Source organism: Boleophthalmus pectinirostris, unplaced genomic scaffold, assembly GCF_026225935.1.
Source record: "Boleophthalmus pectinirostris isolate CB_2022bp ecotype Guang Dong unplaced genomic scaffold, ASM2622593v1 HiC_scaffold_19, whole genome shotgun sequence".
Taxonomy (NCBI): domain Eukaryota; kingdom Metazoa; phylum Chordata; class Actinopteri; order Gobiiformes; family Gobiidae; genus Boleophthalmus; species Boleophthalmus pectinirostris.
In genome coordinates, this window is record NW_026571140.1 from 15478266 (window position 1) to 15501365 (window position 23100).

General features: G+C 39.3%; 1 protein-coding gene and 1 long non-coding RNA gene across 3 annotated transcripts; one reads left to right on the top strand and one right to left on the bottom strand.

Moving 5' to 3' along the window:
* The first annotated feature begins 1180 nt into the window (after window positions 1-1180).
* Window positions 1181-21596, top strand: LOC110175334 (neuropilin and tolloid-like protein 2). The gene is made up of 10 exons (XM_055155038.1): window positions 1181-1466; window positions 3939-3995; window positions 4117-4260; window positions 7944-8192; window positions 10478-10525; window positions 11501-11628; window positions 14913-15141; window positions 19387-19500; window positions 19610-19740; window positions 20014-21596. The coding sequence occupies exons 1-10, from the start codon at window positions 1457-1459 to the stop codon at window positions 20734-20736; spliced, it is 1833 nt and encodes a 610-aa protein (XP_055011013.1). The 5' UTR covers window positions 1181-1456; the 3' UTR covers window positions 20737-21596.
* On the bottom strand, window positions 7638-12639 carry LOC129409289 (uncharacterized). Of its 2 annotated transcripts, none has more exons than XR_008632350.1 (4): window positions 12620-12639; window positions 11475-11648; window positions 9480-9587; window positions 7638-8287 (listed from the first exon to the last, which is right to left on the bottom strand). It is a non-coding gene; the product is annotated as an uncharacterized LOC129409289 (long non-coding RNA). The 2 variants fall into 2 exon arrangements; XR_008632349.1 differs by having other exon boundaries at window positions 11475-11655; window positions 12620-12638.
* Window positions 21597-23100: the final 1504 nt, after the last annotated feature.

Consider the following 23100-nt stretch of genomic DNA (forward strand, 5'->3'; position numbering starts at 1 on the left):
TTTGTGTCATTTTCTTGATTAAAGGTGCATTGTGTAACTTTTCTGGTAGAGGATCTGTCAGTGCTTTTTTCCATGGAGATGTTATTTCTTCACCTGGAATGTTTCACAATATGGCATTAAACCTTTCTATCTTCTTGGATCCCAAACCTGACTAAGTTACAGGTCAGATCTGTGGAGAGGTGACCCCACAGAATGCCTGTTTTTTTTTTTAAGGTATTTTTGAGCTATAAAACCGCCGGTAATTGAATAACTGTAAGGTAGAGCTGTTTAATGTCATATTGTGGAACATTCCAGCCAGAGCAATGATGTATCCAAAGAAACAAGAAGATAGTGGACCCCCAACCAAAGTACAATGTAACCAAGTTACATAGTGCACCTTGAACTATGCTTCTCAGAGATGTGCCTTGAGTACGCTCGGAGACGTTGAGAACATGACAATTGTAAATAATCATCTTTGTATGCCCCCAGAAACATTAACTGAAAAACAAAAGTGAATGAACTGGAAAATAAGGCTGATTTTAATTTGTGTGGAGACCCCTTGATGGTTTTTGAAGTTCTCAAAGGACGCCTTGTTTGGAAACCACATTTCATCCAAATTGCTTGAGTTCATTGCTCTTTGCACAAAACGTTTGGAGCGAGGCGATTCCAGAGATCCAGACCAAGCTTTGGGAGGTGGGTGGCAAGGTAATTTATTCTAAAGCGTTATAAAGAAAGCGAGTATTGTACCGGAAATGGGGTAGCTAAAACAATAAAAGTAACGTATCCGAGTCTTTCCTGTTGGCCTAATCGGAATCTATGAAGCGTATATTGGGTAATTACGCAATTACACGCCGTAAGACGATTGGGTGCTTTGCAGATTAAATTGTGTAACTCAAATACCTATTCCATTAGTATTTATAGACCGTATTTTGTATTTAGCAGGAAGTGAGGATAAATCTTTTTGTGACTTGACAGTAGTAGCGACAAGCACGTTGAAGTCAGAAGCGCAGCGCCCACGGCTTAAATGATTGTGTTGAAGAGCGTTTCTTCCAAACGCGCACTGAGAGCAGTCTGACTCTCCTCCTCCTCTCGCTAGTGCTTCTGCTCTCTCCTCCTCCTTCTTCATCCTTCTCTGTGGTCTCTGTCCTTCTTCATTTGTCATCCCTCACTTGGCGTCTTGGATACGTTCCTGTCTGGTGCGCGCGGGGATCAGCTCTTGTTCACATGTGATCCCGGTGTAGTCTCTCCAAAAGCTGTATTTACTTCGATGACGCCCGACTGGGAGGCTGGTGGTGCCGTTAGTGTTGCAGCCAGACGCAGCAGGAGCGCAGACTGAGGAGATTGGCACTGCGTAATGGATTTACTGTTCTCGGAACAAAGTTGGATTGTGTAAAGAATGACCCTGGGACATACAATGGCTGAGACGGGGAAGTGCTTTTAGAAAGGTGTATACGCTGGAATTAGACCGTAGAAGGAAATGCACAGAGGTGAGTCGTGTTTCTGGTGTTGGATCATCGATAGTGCGATGGGTGGTTCGCGTAAAATGCCTGTGCCATTTGGCACTTTAGTACTATTTCTGATGGAGAGGTCAAAAGAACACATTATGAGAACAAAATCTAAATGCTACCATTTGTTTGTGCCCTACATTTGGCAACACAATACCTCAGATTTCTGTCAGAAAAACAACATTTACGGGACGTTTCTAATACACGCTATTTGTAGAAAAAGGTGAACAAACTATTAAACGTGTTCAAGACAAACAAAATGATATTTTAGGGAGAGGCTGGATGTGTCTTGGGCAAATGACCCCGGCCACGAATCGAGTCAGGGAAATTCAGTTGATGTAACAATTGAACTGCAGGAAAACGCGAGATTTCTATCTCAATATTAATGTTTTTGGTGAAAAACATCCATAAGGAGACCGCGAGGCAACTGGGCTATTTGATTCTTTTGGCTCAAGTTCATAATACACAGACTGACATGTTAGTACCGCGAGTCCGGATCAGTAGGACACATACAGCGCATGCTGTTCTTTGTGGGTCCGTCCTGTGCGTGCAGTTGCCCCGGTGACTCCCGCTCCAGGCCGTCTAGCGCCATCAGCACCTGCGGCACGCGCCACAGCGCACGGCCGCAGTCATGAGTTCAGTGGAGCGGACACGGGCTGCTGCATGGACACTTCATTACACCGTGTTTAAAGACTCTGATTCCAGTAAATTCTATGTTTTAACGAGATTTAATCTCTATGTAGTGTAAAAATGTGGTGATGATGTGAGTTTTTTCTTCACGTTTTACCATCAGTAGGAAAAGTCATTATCAGAAAATAAGAATTGGTCATCTCTTAGAAGTCATCATGAGACACTGGCTTCGTTTAAACCTACTGTACTTTATCAATCTTTGCAAATTGGGTTAAGAGACATGACCGAGGGTTCATTGAGTACATGAAATAAATAATCATTCTCCTAACCACAATTAGTTGTAACTTCTACAGGCCCACACTTTGCACAATAAGCAAAGACCCTACAATACTGACACTATAAAAAGAACATCCCAGTCTGTGCTGTTTACAAGTTAGTAATATTTCCATTTGCCTGATATTGGCATGACTGATTCCAGCGGTCTGTTCTGCTGAATCCTTAATATGAACAACTCTTTGTGTGGCCTGTCTGCTCTGAGCATGTCTGCTCGTGGCGCTCATAGGCTTACAATGGCACATCATAAAGATAATTGCGCCCCGGGGGTTACTCCATGCCATGCCCATGTGTTGTATCTCCTTCCAATGCTCTTGCTCATTTTGGCGATGTTGTGGAAGTGCCTGCGTATTGACTATTGGCCCCCCACCCACTCATCTCTCTCTTCCTCCCTCTCTCTCTCTCTCTCTCTCTCTCTCTCTCTCCTTCACTCCTTCACTCCTGTATGCCATTATGCAACGTGCCAGTCCTTCTCCCTCTCAGAATAACCTATTATGAACTCTGTGGGGATCGGGTCGAGTGCGGCTTATCAGGGCAAAGACGGTGTCAGGGGGAAGTGTAACATGTGTGCCCTCTTTACAGAAATCATTATAATGCAGCTCGTTTCACCTTTTGTCTACAGCCATGCTCTGCCCATATGTCTTCTCATCAATGCTGTGTGCCCCACAGTCTCTAATCCCATTTATTCTCATAATACTTTATGTTTCTTACTCTTGTGGGAGCGGGATTATTGTTGGAATATAGCACTGATTTAAATTCTCCAAACTTTATCAATGGCTCATACCATGAACATGAACTTTCACAGGCAACTATCTTGAAAACACTTTATGATAACTACAGCTATAGTTAGTCATTTCAAAAGACTTAAATCATAATGACCTAATTTGGAATGATTCAAGATAATTACTTAAACCTAAACCCTAACTCTTTAATTAAGTTACTACTAAACTATTCTTAACCATTGATTTGTTAATTAAGTCATTCTTCATGGTTTATTAAAGCTTATTCAGGTGTAGTTATTGCAAACTGTAGCCACTGTTTATGTCGGAGGCCCTACCTGATGCCCTCCTCTCCATTTACATGGGTTTGGGACTGTTACACTGCCTTCTAATCCTTCCATTATGAATTATTATTAAAGTGATTATTGACTCATAATCATAATTTAGCAATGACAGCTTTTGAATAATAGCTCCAGCTTGGTTCATTCATTTAACTGTCAGTATCTTTGAGCAGTGTTATATCAATCTCAAGTAGCCAGCACTACACTAGAATAGTTATAATATTGTAACTGTTCAGACTGCCATTTTTCATTACGCCCTGTATGATTTTAAGCCATCTAATGTGAGTATTGATTTGTGCTTTTTGTGGACAAAATCAATGCTATTATGTATGTAATTACCGGTTGTGAATAGAATCTTCTGTGAACTGTTGTGAGGGGCTATGGACGACTTAAACGCAGTCAGAGCTAACGCCTTTTCCTCTCTTTTTCAGCGTGGATACTCTTCATTCTCATTGAAGAGGGTTTAGCTCTTGCACAGAGGACTAAAGGTAAGCTGTGGTTCACTGGGCTCGCAAAAACGTCTCCAAATCAAAATTTCAATCGAGATAGACCATCTTTCTCTGGTAGTAATGTTCCACATAAAGTAAGCTCTCTGTTCTTGCTTTTCAGACCCGCCAAGTGAACATGGAGGCCAGCCCTCAAACCAGAAAGAGTGTGGCACGTGGGTCCGCAATATCAACGGAGGCGTGTTCACCTCCCCAAACTACCCCAACACCTACCCCCCCAACAAGGAGTGCGTCTACATCCTGGAGGGTAGGTCAGCTCTGTCTCTGCGCACTGGCTCCTGTCTCTTTCACTCAGTGTCATTATACTCAAATTGGTATTCAGCACGCTTTAAGCTATTTGTGTGGAAAAAAATCTGCCATTTATTGTGAGTATGTTGTTCATAAATTCAGTAATGGTATATGACAGCGGTGATGGGATAAAACAGCAGATGGGAGGACGGTTTTCTGTGTGGATTCTACTATATTGTGTCAATCAAATCAGCATTTTTATAAGATATTTTAAAGGTGGAGGGTCGGCTACATTTTTGCCTTCATTAAGTTATTGTTATTATATTATGTTCTGTTATTTCTTCATCAGTAATATTCCACAGTATGACATTAAACTTATCTATCTTATCTATATTTATTCAACTGTAGGTGTTTCATTGCTCAAACTACATTAAAAACCAAACACTGTGAATGGTGTCACCTTTCCGTAGCTCTAACCTGTAACTTGGCTTTGTGGGGTTCCAGCTCGTCTCTGTGAAGACAAAAGATTAATACCGTACTATGGGACATTCTAGGCAAAGTAATAAAATTGATATGGAAACAATCAGTAGACCCTCCTCCAGAAAAAAAACCACAGTGAACCTTTAATGTCTCAGTAGAAAGAAAATCCACTGTGCATTTGACCCATTCTTTAAAACCACTGGGTCAGGAGCAGACTATAGTTAGCAAGTATAGTTTAGCACCCAGTGACCCAGATCTTGGTCAGGAGCACCTATACCTGGTACTATACCTATATCTATATCAGCCTATTATGCATGTTTTAGGTAAATAAATCAATAAAACTGATCATTTATACCAGTGATTAGGTCCATGGTCCCACTACAATGCATCAAATATTAGAGAACACAACAATTACTACTATTGAAATAATCACACATGTATTTTAACAGTAATAATAGTCATCTGAATCTGCATACCAAAAGTACTTTTATGATGACACATTCCATCAAAACATATAAAAGTACTATACTATTTCTTATTTTCACCAATAATACACTTTCTTTGTAGATATTCTATGTCTAAAAACATTGTGTCAGCAGATTTCAATCTTTATTTGGTTAAAAATGTGTAATAGATAATCACTGACTAGTGATAAATCAAAAATAATATATTGCTAACTATTTAACTACTAAAATATTTGATAGTTGCAGCCTTATTACACACTTTAAACTAACTTTCCATCTCTAATAACCACCATAATTTTGTAAATGTAAATTTTCTGCAATATATGACTATTTTTAAGAACCACATACATTTTAACCACAGTATTTCTTTGTTAAATCACTACAAAGTTAATAGAGAATAAACCAGTAACCATTAAAACAATGGCAAACTATGTCAAAAGTACTGCACGAAAAAGTTTCCTTTCTCTGAACACATCTCAAAATTATGGTAGTAGTAGTATGGTCACAAAATAATCAAAACCAAAAATACTCATATCGATAGAGCAGCCCATGATAACTATACTATATCACCAAATACTGTATCACAAAAAATATTTGAGCACACCTCTAATTGTAATGCCATGTGAAATGTAAGTGTGGCAATACAGGCTATTGAGAATCCTGCTACTCCCGTGCCCCGGCTGGTCTTTGCAGTATCCCCACGCTCCCTGGCAATGAATGAGCTGAACATCTGCTAAACAGCTGAGCTATGGAGACATGTCACTGAAATCACTGCCATTTACCAGAAGCACCACATCCGTCAGTAATTCGGTGGCCTGCTGGATGGGCTGCATAATGGGACGAATCATTAGCGTATATAGAAGATGAGCTCCAGGATTGCACTGTTCATCATATATAGATCAACTGTTTTCCCCATCAAGTCAAATGCTTTTATAAAATCACAAATGCAAATAGGAAATGTCTGCTGCTGCTGTTGCTGCTGCTGTGCTCTCAGCCTTGTACAAAGTTTACATGCAGCTCAAGGGCTCCCCCTGTGGACAAAACCAGGTCAGGTCGACTGCTGGTGAGTTGCTGCTGCTCTCCAGTGCAACATAGTGGCTGTAGGGAGCTCAAACCTGTTATTTGCTTGTATTAGTCATGAAAGGGCACAGTAATATTCATAGCCAGTCTTTTGTCCTGCTTTTCACACAATGGGAGTTACGCATTTTTGGCATTAAGCGCTCATCAGATAGCTTTGTCTTCATAATTTGCGGTTTCTGGGGCTCATTGATTGCGCTGCGTCCCACAGTTCATCAGCTCAATAGATAAAGTGATTAAACTTTGTGCTCGTTCTATAGCTGCAGTGTGTGTGTGCATCTTTATGATATGTGCAGTGTGTTTTGCACCTCTGTGATATGTGCAGTGTGTGTGCATTTTTATGATATGTGCAGTGTGTGTGCACCTCTGTGATATGTGCAGTTGTGTGTAAGACCATGGCACAGACAAAGAGCCTGTGAGCCTGCACTCAAATGACTGGAATGGCAGATAGAATGCTGCTCATTCAGGCAGAATGAGTGCAAAGATGACAGCATAGTTAAGAGAAAAGCACAAGCAGTTCCATGATGAGTTTATTCAAATGATGTATATTACAGATTTTCACACTTGAGTTTTGCTGCATGTCTGTTTGCAAACATAGAGAGACTGTTGGAAAAATAGAGCTCTGGTTTGTGAAATGCACTAAAGTACACTGTACAAATGAACAAGGCCAGTGCTGTTAAAGGTGCACTACTGTATGTAACTATGCTGAAGGGTCTGACACCAGCTTGTCTACGTGGAGATGACAAGAATGTTCCACAGTAAGGCATTAAACATATATATCTCCATTGGGACAAGCAGGTGGCACGACTAGGCCAAGTTGCAGGTCAGATCTCAGGAGAAGCGAGCCCTCTCACAATAACAATGCATTGTATGTATGTTTTTTTGAGCAATAAAAACACATGAAAAAGTGCAAAGCACATACGTTTAATGCCATGCTGGGCAAGCAATGCAAGGCAAATCATTGCATCTTTATGAAGACCAGCAGGTCGCGTTTCCCACCCGAAAAATTACATAATGCATCTTCAAAATGACTGCTCATAAACATTTCCCGCAATGTTATTTTTAATGGGCTACTAAGGTTTTGACTCTCTGTGAATTACAGATAACTCCTATACATTTTTCCATCTCATTTACAAAAGCACCTGGCTGCCAGTACATTCTTTGCTCTAGGCATTGCATACTGCCATTGTGTCCCTTGGCAATAAACTCATTTTTCAAATGTATGAATGAGACTGAGTGGTTGACTGTGGTTAGTGTGGTTCAGTGTGGGCCTGCAGAGGCTCTTTACTGCCGCATGTTTGTAGAGTGAATGAATAATGGAGAAGTGCTACATAACCAATGCATGGTTGTTATAAAATGCATACTTTGGTAGTCATTAAAGAATGTCATTTTATCATTTGTTTACATGGGATAAAATCATTTAAAACTGCTTGGTGTAACTATCAAAATAAGAAATTAATTTCTAAAGAAGGCTTATTCTTAACTATGCAATGTGTCTACCCCAGTTCAGCAGTTCTTATTGACATGCGCTTTAATTGTCAGACTCTGTTGGTAATTGCTTTTACAGAGTTTCCACTCCACACAGCATGCTTGGTTTTCATTTTTGACTGAACAGTTCCACAAAAGACAGATTTAATTTGTTCATTTCTTCTTTCTTGCTGTTTTCCTTTGCATCAAACAGCTCTCCCCAGACAAAGGATCCAGCTGGTTTTCGACAAGAACTACTACATAGAGCCATCTTTTGAGTGCCGCTTTGACCACATCGAAGTGCGGGATGGTCCGTTTGGTTTCTCCCCTCTCATCGACCGCTTCTGTGGAGGAAAGAACCCAGGCATGGTCCTGTCCACAGGCAGGTTCATGTGGATCAAGTTCAGTAGTGATGAAGAGTTAGAGGGCCTTGGGTTCCGCATCAAGTACACCTTTGTAGCAGGTAAAGATCCTTCACTGAATACTAATGCTCCTCATTTAAGAGCACTTCAAAGGATACATCTAGAGCTGCTTTTATAGGAATCTAATTAAATCCCCCTAAAAGCAAAGTAGAGAAGCAAAAAATTAGACCCACGTAAGAAGAGTGCCAAAACTTTACTACTTCAAAGTAAAATAAAAAGTATGCAAATAAATATTCAAATTAGAATAGTATTTATTGAATATACAACTTTTCACATTGCACTTGTTGTTTAGCTGATGTGTCTCTCACTTCGTGTTGTTTCTATCATGCCCTTAAGGCAGTGCACCACAAGATGCAATTTGATACAACTTTATATTTATTTGAATTTGAATTGAATTTATTTTATGAAAAACTGTCTGAGATATAATTATTTCATAAATTATTTCAAAATCCTGAATTGTATGTGTAAGACATTTCAAACTTGCACATATGACACACAAAACTGATAAATAAGTAAATCTACAGTTAAAAGTGGGGATTGGATCTTATTTAAAATTTGAGTAGTTAGTCAGTTTTGAAGAATGTGGAAAACAAACATTTCAGACAGTTCTTTTGAATTGTAATCCTTATTTAATTGCAATTACTATCTGTAAACTGTCAGGGTGCTTTGCCTAGAATCTTTCACATTATGGTACAGAAAGGGACAGTTTGAAGTTTTGCACATAGGGCCTCATTTCCTATTTATCCAGAGTGTTGGAGACATGTGGAGACACTTTTTAAATATTCCAGCCAGTTCTTGTATTTGCAGAGGTCGCTGGTGCTAGGCTAGTGCATGTCAATGGCCATAGTTATCCTGCCACTAAAAACAGTCTTACCCACTCCACAAATCACCCAAGGCAAAACAATTATTACACCAGACTGTCAATATGACTGTCTGTGTCGACAGAATAATTTTAGAAGTAAAACCAACCTTGCATTTGAAGGATTTATTTCTGAGCAGCAGTGAGTTGTACTTCCTGATGGAAAGCTTGTCAGTGATGGACTGATATATGAGAAAGTAGTCCCTCAACATGCAACGATTCATGCAATGCAAGGTTAGTTTTATTTAAAACATTATTCTATCAACACAGACATTTACATCAATAGTCTGGTGTATTAATAGGTTTGCTTCGGTGCTTTGTGGAGTGGGTAAGACTGTTTTTAGTGGCAGGCTAACTCTAGCCATTGACATGCGCTAGCCTAGCACCAGCGACCTCTGCAAATACAAGGACTGGACACACATCTCCAACACTCTGGCTCACTAGGAAATGAGACCCTATGTCCACTTACTTGTCTATATAGTTGGTATTGATGTTCTGGTTTGTTGGGGCTCTTGGTCTTTGGCTTCTGCACAAACCTCAATGCTATGATGATTGTTCACCCTTCACCTGTCGGACCCTATCACACATGCAAGAACATGCTGAGATGGATTCTCATGAGTTTGTGAACTCACAAATATCGCAAGAATCCATCTTGCTGTGCAGGGTTAACAGCCCCTCCACTCACTGTAAGAACAGTATTTTTGACAACTAGAAACACCTGTAATTTAAGACATTCAATGCAACTTTAATGCAATTTTGGGACATTCTAGCCAAAACAATATCATCTCCATGGTTCCTGTCCCTCCATCATTAAAGTTACATAATACACCTTTAAAGGGCCCTTATTACACTATTTCTGTACTGAACTAAAGGTATCTCTTAACTTGAATGCTACCACTTCATGACATCACAAGGTGGAACAGAGCATTTTGAGCTTTGGAGATGTAGACAGCCTAATAATAGACCAAGATTACTCAAACATGTGTGAATAAAACAAAACACAACACCAGGTATATGTTTGATGAGGTAACAACATTATAGCATGGTTTAAAGCTCACAAGATTCTATTTTGTGTCATTTAGGACCTTAAATAAACATATGGCTTTTGTCAATTTTGAAATGACTCACAAGAGTAACCAACACTTTCACTCCAGCAAGATGAAAAACTAAATTGTACAATTCCTTCAAAAAGTAAATGTAACTATTTAGCGCCCATTTTCATTTTGCTCTTTTGCGGCATCCAGTTTTGCTTTGTAGTATTTGATCAGCGGACATCACACACTGAATATGAACTCAAAACGCCTCTAGATGTGACTCTCCCATCAGGCGACATATATTAGCTTCAAACAGGGCCCTTTCTGCTTTATCTTGCCGGTGCCTTAATGGGATCTTATCTAGTGTTCTCTGCATACCTATTTCTGCCGCCTGGATTGAGGCTAATGTGCTTCCCCAATCTTATCATTGCAGACCCCGATTTCCATCTGCACGTGGGCGGACTGCTGAACCCCATCCCAGGTAAGCTGCACACGGCTTGGCTAGTGCTGGAGTGCTTTTTCTGCCTCTGCTCATAGCTTTCCGGGGGCTGTCTGTGTGCCCCTCATGTGAATGCTCAGTGCACAAATACACCTTGACAAGCTCTTGTTTGGGCGTAAGGGAAAGGGATTTGCACATACAAGACAAGAAACAATGCAATGCCCTTTTATCTGTTTATCTCGGTTACTGTTTGCTTTTTTGCCTGTCTGCTTATTGTCCCTCATTTGAATTGAATGTGCCTGAATACTATTTTAAATGCAACACACATTGCACTTGTCGTTTAGCTGACGTCTCTCTCTCTTCTTGTTGTTTCCGTCATGCCCTTAAAGCAATGCACCACAAGTTGCAATTTGATACAACTTTATATAGATGAATGTGAATTTATTGTGTCGTTTATTGTCTCAGGAGATAGAATTATTTCATAAATTATTTCAAAATCCTCAGCTGTATATGTAAAACGTTTTAAGCTCGTACACATGTCACTCAAAACTGATAAATTAGTAAATCCACAGATAAAAGTGGGGATTGGATCTTGTTTAGAACTTGAGTAATTAGTTAGTTTTGAAAAATGTTGAAAAAAGACATTTCAGATAATTTTTTTGGATTGTAATTCTCATTAACTCACAATCACTGGTATGGTATTAAATTTGTCTATCTCCATGAAAACCTGATGATCTAACCAAGCCAAGTTACGTGTCAGATCTATGGAGAGGTGACCACACTCAAAGCAAGTGTGCATGTTTTCAAGGCTGTTTATTCCAGGCAAAGTTATAACATCTCCATCTATGTGAACACAGAGAGTGAGAAAATTTTGGGAAAACTGTCTTTGAAGTTCTATGAATGTAAGTTGTAGATGGAAGTAATAAAACATCTTTCTGCACATTTATGTTATGAGAGAAAACTGGTATCTCTTGTAGTATCTTATCTTAACTCTCTCCTTCTCTCCCATGTGTGCAGACTGCCAGTTTGAGATCGGAGGCTCTGACGGTGTTATCCGCTCCAGTCAGGTGGATGAGGAGGAGAAAGTAAAGGCTGGAGAAGCCCTCGACTGTATCTGGACCATCAGGGCTCCTCCGCAGTCCAAGGTCAGTGCACCAGGGACCTGCTATACACTCAACACACATGGAATAGAGCTTAGATAAAGTTTTATTTTTTATCTTTCATCTTATATTTGATTAGATTGAAACACATTTTAGTGACTCTGTTTTGGAGTCTGCTACCCCCTTATCCCTAAAATGTTCTACAATATGACATTAAAGCAGATCTATTATGCAAAATCAACTTTTTAGGGCTTTTAACCATGTTATAGTTGTTCCCCCTCATCATTTACTCACCCAAAGTTTCATTTGGAATGATTTATTTCTGTTTGAGCAATTTGTAATTGCTTATTTTCAAGATGCCATTTTGCCAATCAATCCCTGTGTTCACCACCACCAACATATGCCCATTGCTCTTTTTACTTCATTCTCCAATTTTATTTTCTTAATTGGTGATATGCATAGGATTTGGCAACAGCACATTTTGATACAAAATGTAAAAAATGTTTTTAAAATCTGTGGCTCACTAGTGTGATCTGCAGCTATCCACTGGACTTGCTGGCAACGTCAGCTCAAATTGGACACTGCATTTTTCACCATTTAAAATTTGCAAATTATAACATAATGTAATAAACTATAGCTATATAGCAGGCACAAGGTCTTCTTTAGACTTTTCTATTTTGCATTTATTCAGATGTTTGATTTGCTAAAAAAAAAACAGCAAAAAATATACTTTCTTACTGTGAGCTGCAGAGTCACGTCTGCCACCTGTTTCTATGATGATAGATATGTTTAATATGATACTGTGAAACATTTAGGCCCAGAAAAGCAAGAAAAGCAGATTGTGACAAAGAGGGCCTTTGTCCCCATTTTTCACCTTAGTTCAGTTACATCATCTATATCAACTAAACAGCTAAATAATAACTATCCCGGGTTTGTTTTATTTAGTCTTTGTTTAATTGATCACATTCACACAGTTACTTTAAATTCATTTTATTTGGTTATATCCCTTCATTTTTGTTTAAACTTACCACCTTACCTGTGACTCCACATGGTCTGGGAACAAAAGAGGGGGCGTGTCCTTTGGCAGCCATATTTATAGGCTCACGGGGAGGTGTTGGCCCAGACCATGTGGAGGGAAGCCTCGGAAATGGTTCTCTTTGTTTTATCAAATGGGTTATTAGAATTTTGGTTTCAGTGTTATCTAGTTAAGTTGGAGCACTGTTCAGTTTAAAAGGGGGATTAGGCTTCAGAAAATAATTTAAGGTAGCACACCAGTAAGGAAAGGAAATTGTTACAGTTTTCCCTGTAAGTTGGTGTGAACCCAGGGGGAGGGACTTCCTCTCTGGGGGGTATATAAGTAGAGGCAGTTTAATCAGTAGGGAGGTCACCATCAGTGCAGCCAGGTGCCTGTGGGTATTTTCTTTTGTTGCGTTATTTTCTGTTGCTTTTGTTTAGTTAAGCACAGTTCTTTTTTGTAAATATGTGTATTATTTTGCCCACGACTTGGAAGGATCCAATAAAGAATTTGGTTTGGTGAAGGACAACTTTGCACTGGACTCTCATTTTGACCACTTGGGCCAGCTTCCCCACACAGATTCTAAACCATAAGTTACATATTGCATCTTTATGGCATTGATTGTTTCTGGCAAGTACATAGTACACAGTAATTTACCCATTTCAATTCATTTTTCAGTTTTCCAATTACATATAATATTGTTCCATTGGTCCATATCATAGTTGAAGTTAATACTAGTAAATATTTAGTAATTATGTTTCTAAATTATAGAATTTTCTATCCACTACTGCAAGAATTTCTCATTCTATTCAAAGAAACAAACCTTTGTATTCTTTCTGAAGATGTTTATATTTATATAAATACAGTTGACTCGCCTCTTATGTTGTTTTTTAATTTTCTAATGTGTGTGGAGTTGGTCTGAAATCTGGCATTCTGGACTGCATGAACAGCCTTGATCTGCTGTGCTTTGCTTCCCCCACAAGACAAAATGAGTCATCAGCTGTAGCCTATTCTGGGATGTTTGTAACACACACAGAAACTGCAAATCTTTAGTCGTATACTGTCTAAAATAAATGATGTATTTCTAATCCATTCTAAACATACCAGGAGGTGTGTTTTGTTTCATTCACACATGTTTGAGTAAATATTTATTATAGTGTGTGTACATCTCCAAAGCTTAGAATGCTCTGCTCCAGCTTGTGATGTCATGAAGAGGTAATTTTCAAGTTTACAGCTACCTTTTACCTTTAGTTCAGTAGAGACTGTCAATTCTAGGGCTGAAATGATCCGAGTGATTCTAGTGAAGATGTTTAAGAGAAAATCTCAGTTTAAATATGTGGGGTTTGTGTGTTAAACATGTGTGAAACAAAATGCAACTCCAGTTATGTTTCTGATGAGGAAACAACATATTACATAGATCAGAAAATAGTGTAAAATGGTCACTTTAAGTCTGCGTAGTACATCACATTATCAGACTGATTTATCTTAATTAATGCATATGCCTTACTATGCAGAGGGGACAGGATTTTTCACAGTCATAATTGCATTTGCATTTATTGCATAGTTGCATTTATTTTGGTAATACATTTTTATACCTCTAAAAGATGACCTGAAACACCATTCATTTTCAGTTTACTCTCAAATGTTAATGCACTTCCATATGTCCAAACCATTTTGAAAAGACACGTGTGAAGGCAGCCTAAAATTCTATATCAAGACAGAAGCTGCCATTAACCAATTAAACTCACACCAAATCGTACTTTCTTGTGTTTAATGTCATCTGTATGACCTGTACATCCACACCACTGCTCCTGTGGCATTCTCTTGTTGCAAACAGAGAAATGAAGCAGAGGTGAAAGAGCAGAGTGGCCATGGGCAGGATGTGGTATTTCACTGACTTTTAGGAAGCCTATTTCAGGAAGGAGGAGGAATCAATCATTTTGTTGAAATTGAGATCTCACTCTCATCTTTATCCCTTAGGCCTTTTCCATGGCTTTTAACTCAAAAAGAAAAATGAAGTGGTTTATTTTACCAGTCATGTTAGAATGTTTAAAAGGTTTCCTTTAAGTTCATGCTATTGGTGTATTCCAATGTTTCTTTCCACTCGTTCACCTCTCTCCCGGTCTGTTAATAACTAAAACTGTTGTCTCTGTGTTGTCACAAATTCATATGGGAGGGATTTTGTCTCTTTCATTGTTTGGTATTATGTCTTAATAATAGAAAAAGGGCAGAAATATTAAGAGTAACCTTGTAGGTAGGGAGTGTGATAAAATGCATGTGGCGACAGCATTTGATTGTGGTTTTGGCTCTGCAGATCTACCTACGCTTCTTGGAGTACCAGATGGAGCACTCTAATGAGTGCAAGAAAAACTTTGTGGCAGTTTATGATGGGAGCAGTGCCATCGAGAATCTCAAGGCCAAATTCTGCAGCACTGTGGCCAACGACGTCATGTTGGAGAACGGAGTGGGAGTGGTGCGAATGTGGACTGATGAGAAGAGCCGGCTCAGCCGCTTCCGCATGCTCTTCACCTCCTTTGTGGACCGTGAGTCAAGCTCCATTTTCTTTCATCTTTCTCACATCTCTGCTGTGTAAGCCTGTGTCACTGTGCACAGTGTTGGGAAGGTTACTTTTAAAATGTAATCCCCTACAGATTACAGATTACACACCCCAAAATGTAGTTTGTAACGTAATCCATTAAATTACTTAAAGGTTGTATAGAGGATTTTCCAAGGAACGAGAAATCCAGCGACTGTTTGTCCTTTTTCAAATGTTGCGCAAGCGGACTCTTTCTTTGCCTTGAAAATTACGTTTTCAGACATAGGATATCGCTTTCGTGTCCTGAAAAACGTTTGTCTAGCTCTTGGAAATAAAGTACGTTTTCATAATAAGCAGAAGTGACCTGTCCAGGAGTAATTTGTGGACCAGTGCGTCAGTCTTTAGACCCTGCGTCTGCTTCAGTTGCGCCATCGCTGGAATGAATCTTCAAGAATCACCTTAGTTTGGCTTCGCTGCTTTTCCCCTTGTCTTCTTCTTTCAGCGACCTCAAAAACGGACTTTCTTTTGCGGCTAACTGCTCCTGGATTCTTGTCGCCATTGCAACAAACTTTGTGCGAACTGCGAGGAAGATATAGGTCAAAAAAAGCCGCTAAGAACTGTTGCGTTGGTGGAGTAAACAGCGTCTGTGCGTCTTGCGTCTGTGGACTGCGTGACAGGTGTACGTAAACCACGTACCGGCGGCGCGCAGGCAAGTCAGTTACACTAGAAACGTAGGGAGATTGATTGACAGCCTGTCAGCTAACAGATAACGAGGCAGTGTCGTTATCTATTGGCAAATGTTTAGCTAGCCCCACCACGTCCAGAGTTGATGAATTTTTATTCTCTTTTTTTTGGTCATCATAATTACAAGGCTACTGCATCTCTATAATGCTATCATTGACAACTTGAAACAAAAAAAATAAAAATAAAAATCCTCCATACAACCTTTAAAGTGAGTAACGTAATCTGATTACATTGGATTACTTGATATTGTCATGTTTTTTTAAACGACATGAATGTAGCAACCACATTCTGAAAATTCTTGTTTGTTGTCTTCAAATTGTCTGAGCCCAAGTCTCCATGAATAAGCAACTGTTTGCTGTAGAGAAACAAAGACCACAATATCGTAATATAAGAGGTTTTGTCTGTTAAAAGACAGTAACAAGATCAGTCTTTCCTTCACCAGATTAAAAAATATTATTGATAGAGAAATAATTTTTTATATGACATCACCTTTAATTATGTCAACCTACTGTTAGGTGTCATGTTGTTTAGACCTGGTTTAGTCCTGGTTTAGTCGTGGTTTAGTCCTGATTTTTAGACCTGGTTTACTCCTGATTTTAGACCTGGTCTAGACCAGGTCTTTAGTTCTGGTTTAGTCGTGGTTTAGTCCTAGTTTAAACCTGGTTCAGTCCTGCTTTAGTCCTGGTTTAGTCCTGGATTAGTCCTGGTTTAGTCCTGGGTTAGTCCTGGTTTAGTCCTGGTTTAGTCCTGGTGTTAGTTCTGGTTTAGAGGCGCACAGGAGGAAGCGCGGTTTACGCGAGAAAACACGAGACGGCGGTGTCCGCGCTGTAACTACGGAAGGAGACGTGGTCCGCGGGTTCTCAGGTTGATGACGATGATGAAGGTGTTTGTGTGTGTTTGTGTGTGTTTGTGTGTGTTTGTGTGTGTTTGTGTTTGTGTGTGTTTGTGTGTGTGTCCCTCATGTGGCAGGTCACTATAGGACAGTAGTGCAGATATTATGAGTCTATGCAGGTTGTTTTCACCAGTGCCAGTAGCTCCTGTTTCACATTTAAGTTGTAGGCGATTTTATATTTGTTTGTTTTTTTTATATATATATCTCACATCGGGAGAAGAATTTCCAAGACACAAATGCGTTTTTACCAATGCACTGCTGCTTCCACTGTGTGACTGACACCGCCAACTTTAACATGACGTTTACGTCGCTCTTATTGCGCTCGTTCTGTTTGGGTTTCCGGCAATGAGTGGAATTACCGAAATAAAAAAATAAATAAATGGGATGTAGCACAAAATGTGAAAACAGGAAAATACCGCCTTGTAATCCACTTATTTCAGCAAAGTAACTGTAATCCAATTACCACTCATTGAAACAGTAACTGTAACGGAATACAGTTACTCATAATTTGTACTCTGCTTGTACGTAACGGCGGTACATGTAATCCGTTACTCCCCAACACTGACTGTGCAGCGCTATCATTGTCTGAATAAATCATACCACACACAACTTTTTACATTTAACTCACTACGACAAACTTTTCATCATGACATTAATGCCAACCTGCTCTGCAGTCTGCTGCATTCAGCATGGAGAGCTTATCTCTTTGGAACTAAAACATATTTTATTTATGAAACAAATTCATCATTACAGTTTTTATTTACAATGGGAAGGGAGCAGAAACATGTCAGGCACACAATACTGCGAAAAATAAATAAATAAAAAACAAAAAACAATGTTTCTAATGGTGTTCTATGCTGCTGGTGGTATTTTGGCTCAGTCCCATCTGAGCTCTTATTCATGCTGATCACCCACTTTATCTCCCGAGCGTCTGTTAAAAAACTTAGTTTGTTCAAACTTTGCTGCAGACTGAAGGTTAAAATGAAGAGATTAGTCACTGTCACTCTTCAGTAACACTTGAGCACAAAGATTCACTGCAGCGAAGACTTGGCTCCTGATCTATGTTCTAAGACTGAGTTATACATTAAACATATTTGTGCTGATATCCTTCTGTAATAAGAGCCCATAGAAAATCAGGCATAAACCTGAACACCAGAGGGGCAGGCCAGAGTGTGTCTGAGCTGTAACAAAGGCTGTCAGGCCAACAGGTGTCTCCTGCAGGAGAGGACACACTGAGCAAGAGGACAAATGAGGCTAAACTAGGAGAAACCTTTTTAAGCAACAAAATAAACTTGTTTTAACACATTAAACAGTAAATAGTAAACCAACTGAACATCCAAATCCACAAGAAGTATGAAAATTGTTGTAGTTTTGACTGGCCGTCCATGCACCACTAATTCAGCCTCTGCACTCTTTCAATCCATTTATATTTTCCACAACATTACCTTACCCGCTAGTCCAGAGAGCTCTCCTCCAGCTCTGCCCCTTTTCCACAGTGCATCGATCTCTGAAGCGTAGCAGCCAACATCTATTACAGGCCGTGTCCGTCATGGCCATCATAGCTCACACGCACACACACACACACAGCAGCTCCAATAAGAACGTCTCCCGGCACCTGGCTGACCATCTGCACCTCATAAATGCCCCATACACCGCCCTGTAGCTTCTGTCTTCATCACAACACTAAACCATTTGACAAGATGGTCACACCTCAGTGAAATCACCATATTTGCTTTACCATACCTCCCAAATATCTATTACCATATAAATGATGTTGCATATACTGTATAAGTTTTTTCACTGTTCAGTATTTTAGGTCTTCACCATATGTTGCAAACTACAGAAAATCAGGATCTAATCACTAGTAAAAGTAGTACTAAAACTATTTAATCATTTGAGCAAGTATCGATACTAAAACCGTCACATTCACATGACAGAGATCAACCATTCTTGAATAGCTTTAGAATAATTTTGAGCTGTATCAGAACAAATATCGACCACATAGATTAGTATTAATATCTGGATGATTGAAGGATTACATCAATATAATAGAAACATGGTAATAATAGAAAGTACAAGGATTTAATGCTGAAAATCACATTCTGTTGTCTAAATAAAGAGTTTTAGTTATTATCATTGTGGTATTGGAATTAGTATTGAATATCCAGTCTACTCTTTAATATTGAAATTGAGTTTGAAATTTTAATACCGTGACAACACTACATTATATTGCAATAATGCCATTCTGCAGTTTTAAAAGTAAACGGTAGCCATTAACTTGAAAAAACACAAATGGAAATGTAGACAGGCTATTCAAACATGTGTGAATGAAAGAAAACACAGCATTATAACATGGCTTAAAGATCACAAGAGTCAATTTCGAGTAATATACAATCTTTAACATATAATTTAACGTTGTCAACATTGTCACAATTATTAGGCTACAGTTATCAGCTATCACTCTATCCTAATTCTGTTCTAAACCTCAAATATATTTATTAATTTTTAAGTGTTTCTCTTTGTTGTATTATTTTTCATCTTACAACCCTCTCTCCTCTCTGCACGATTCTGTAAATATCTTTTTTCTCTAAATCCTATTATCTCTTTTCCCTCCAGCCCCGTGTTCAGCGAATACATTCTTCTGTCACAGCAACATGTGCATTAACAACTCCCTGGTGTGCAATGGCGTTCAAAACTGCGTCTACCCCTGGGATGAAAACCACTGCAAAGGTGAGACTAACGCATCTTCCCCCCCATCCAATCATCTTTTATTGGTGCTGTGATTTGTTTATGATGTGTTCTCTACATTATGTTATTCATGTATGTGTCTTGTGTCCAGAAAAGCGTTCACGGGGGCTCTTCCATCAAATCACCAAGACCCATGGGACTGTCATTGGGATCTCATCAGGCGTGGTTCTGGTTCTGCTTATCATCTCCATCTTTGTCCAGATGAAACAGCCTAGAAAGAAGGTATTCCTCTTTTGTAACAGACATTTTATTTACGAGAAAAGCAGTGAGAAGAATGGCCAAGATTACTGATGAGGTGGAGCTGCGCCACTGGGGCTGGAATGAAAGCCAGAGAAAAGTTGGGAAGATAGACAGAACGAGATGGCTGGCATATGAAATACATAAGAAACTTTTTACTGCTTTTTTACTACTCTGACAGCTTCATGTTAAGCTCTAACTGTCAGCTGTATTTATGTGTTTATAATGAAATCCTATTTCGAATTCCTTTCTTTGAAGGTGGTGGCTCGCCGACCTGGTGTTTTCAACAAGGCTGGTTTACAGGAGGTGTTTGACCCTCCTCATTATGAGCTGTTTTCTCTTCGGGACAAAGAGATCTCCTCAGACTTGGCCGACCTCTCAGAGGATCTGGAGAACTTCCACAAACTGCGGCGCTCCTCCACCATGTCCCGCTGTGTGCACGAGCACCACTGTGGCTCCCAAGGCTCTGTCACCACTGGGGGAGGCAGCATGAAGCACAGCCGCACCACCCTCAGCTCCATGGAGCTCTCCTATCATAATGACTTCTCCAAGCCACCACCCATGAAAACCTTCAACTCCACATCCAGCTACAAGAAGAGCTGCTACGGCTACAAGCAGCACTCACAGACTCATGACTGTGACCAGCAGGTGATCGAGGACCGCGTTACTGAGGAGATCCCCTGTGAGATTTATGGCCGCGGCACTGGCAGTGTGGGAGGAGCCAGCGGAGGGGGCACTCTGGGAGGACCATCAGGGCTAGCAGGAGGGGGCATGGGAGGGCCCGTGGGCATAGCAGGGGGTATGACTATGCCTGGAGGCATGGGCATAGCTGGAGGAGTGATGGCAGGGCCCAGTGGCATTGCTGGAGGCATTGGGGGCATGGCAGGAGCCTGTGGAACCCTGAGTGTGCGTGGAAACAGCGCCCGCAACAGCACCACCATAGTGGATCCACAACAGCGCTCTATGTCCATGGACTTTTAAAGAAGGATAGAGACACATCCAATGTTTACTTCTGTTCTCAACTCTGTGTGTGGGGATAACTTCTGGGCCTAATACTGAGATGATCTGTTGAGAGACATGAGTATGGTCATTTAAAGGATTTAAAGAGACTTGTTTTGTTGCTCATTTATTCAGCCCCTCACAGAGGGATCTGACTTTTCAGAGGACTGTCAAACACACACAAACTTCCTAGACTCAATTTTACATTTAATCCCCTGCCATGCACAGATATATGCTATAATATCTAGTTTGTCTTCTAATTTATTTAAGTTTTTATTTGTGTCAGATGTGTCTTGTACCTTTACTACCAGTAAAAAAGCCAGCTCACGATGTTAGGCGAAATTGTATTAATCTTTTTCATATGTCCTTATGATAATTTAACACCAGTATACAGTATATGGTGGCAGTAAAGATTTGAATACATACAGGAAAAGCTGCTTGTACTCATATGAATAGAACCGTGAAGGCGTTTCTCATTCATTCATTTCAAAATACACACAGAAGATGTATTTTGGCCAGTTTTAGGAGACACTCAAAAGAACTGTACTATTTTAGGAAGCCGAATGACAGAAAAATATATATTTTTGCTCTGGGAGCCAAATTGTTTATGGGCATTTTATTATAGCATTGAGTGACCATTTCTAACTAAAATGATTTAGGTGTGAGACATGATCTAAATAAAACTAGTCAAATAAAATTCCCAGACCTCATCTTTATTTAGTTTGTATGACAAACTGTGTAAAACAAGCACAACTGTCTCACCAATGAGACACATGTAGTGTATGTGAATTTATTTATGTTATAACAGCTGGTTGTATAATTCCATTCTGTTTAATTAAAAGACAAAAGTATCCACTTTTAATGCTTTTCTTCACTGATTACTTTCCATGACCAGATAAAGGAAGTAACGCTATTGCCTATTCACCTTATTCCGGAACTTGCCATGGGTGCCACCATCGTCATTGGGGTTGTACTATTTCACACTTGGCAAATCTCACAGTAAATAATCTATATGGACAAAAAGCCACTTTCCCCTGAGAATCAGTTGTGTTGATTTGTTTGTGCACATGAACATTGAACATTTTACAAAAATCAGCCTCATACGTTAGCAGCAATGGTTTTCTCAAATTCTCATTTGAAGTGAATGCGATTCATGCTTAACTGGAGCCACCACAAAGAAAGCACGGTTTAGTCATATTTACGGCAAAAGTGGGTGGGGCAGAATAAGGTCATTAGCAGAACAGGAAAAACCAGATCATATCTGAGAGTTTCAAAGACAAGATGGACAACTCTTCAGCAGAAGTGGGTTGAGCAGCTAAAAATTGTACTCAAGTCAGAATACAGATACATCAAAACAGTGTTACTCATGTAAGTACAACATAGTGGTCCAAGAAATTACACAAGTTAATACTCAAGTTTGTGAACTCATGGTGATTGTAAGATTGTAAGTAAAATATTATTATTATTTTTTTACCTGTAAGTTTTGGTTTAAACAATGATATTTCATAAAATAATCCCTTTACCATTGAGGTATTGTTAGGTGTTTGCCTTGGCTCTAGATACACACTTCTCCAGCACTTCATACAGATGTGATATCTCTGTATTTTATAGGCCTATATTTCTGGATATGCATCATTCTGAACTTAATTTAAAGGCCCTATATTACACAAAAATGACACTTGTGAGCTTTTAGTCATGTTATAATGTTGTTAATTCATCAAAAACATACCTGGAGTTGTGTTTTGTGTCATTCACACGTGCTTCAGTAATCCTGAATTATTTGTCTGTCTGCATTTCCAAAGATCAAAATGCTCTGTTCCACCTTGTAATATCATGAAGCAGAAGTTTTCAAGTTAACAGATACGTTCCTATAGTTTGGGTAGAAGGAAGGTAGGTAGAAGAAATCATCCAAGTGATGAGGCTGTGTGAATGAAAATAAAGACAAATCCAGGTATGTTTGTGATGAGGAAACAACATTATGGCAGATCAGAAAATAACATAACTCATTAATTGCTTTAAATAAATGTTTTACCATTTTGAGATGATCAGACTTCGGAGATCTTCTTCAATGAAAAATGTGTTATTTGGTATTTAGATATATTTATTATTTTATTTCATTGGTCTTTTCATTGGTCATTTTTGCTATGATTTCAATGCTTAAGATAAAGTAAATCATATCTTGAGACAAAAAAGTGTGCTATGTTGATTCCAGGAAGGTTGAAAAAGACTATGAAAAGAAAGGGTGACCAGATTTTCAAAATAAAAAAACGGGGGTGGTTGGTAATAATAAAATTGTGAAACGAGTGCGTAAATAAGGAAATTTCTTCTGCGCTCGGCACTAATGTG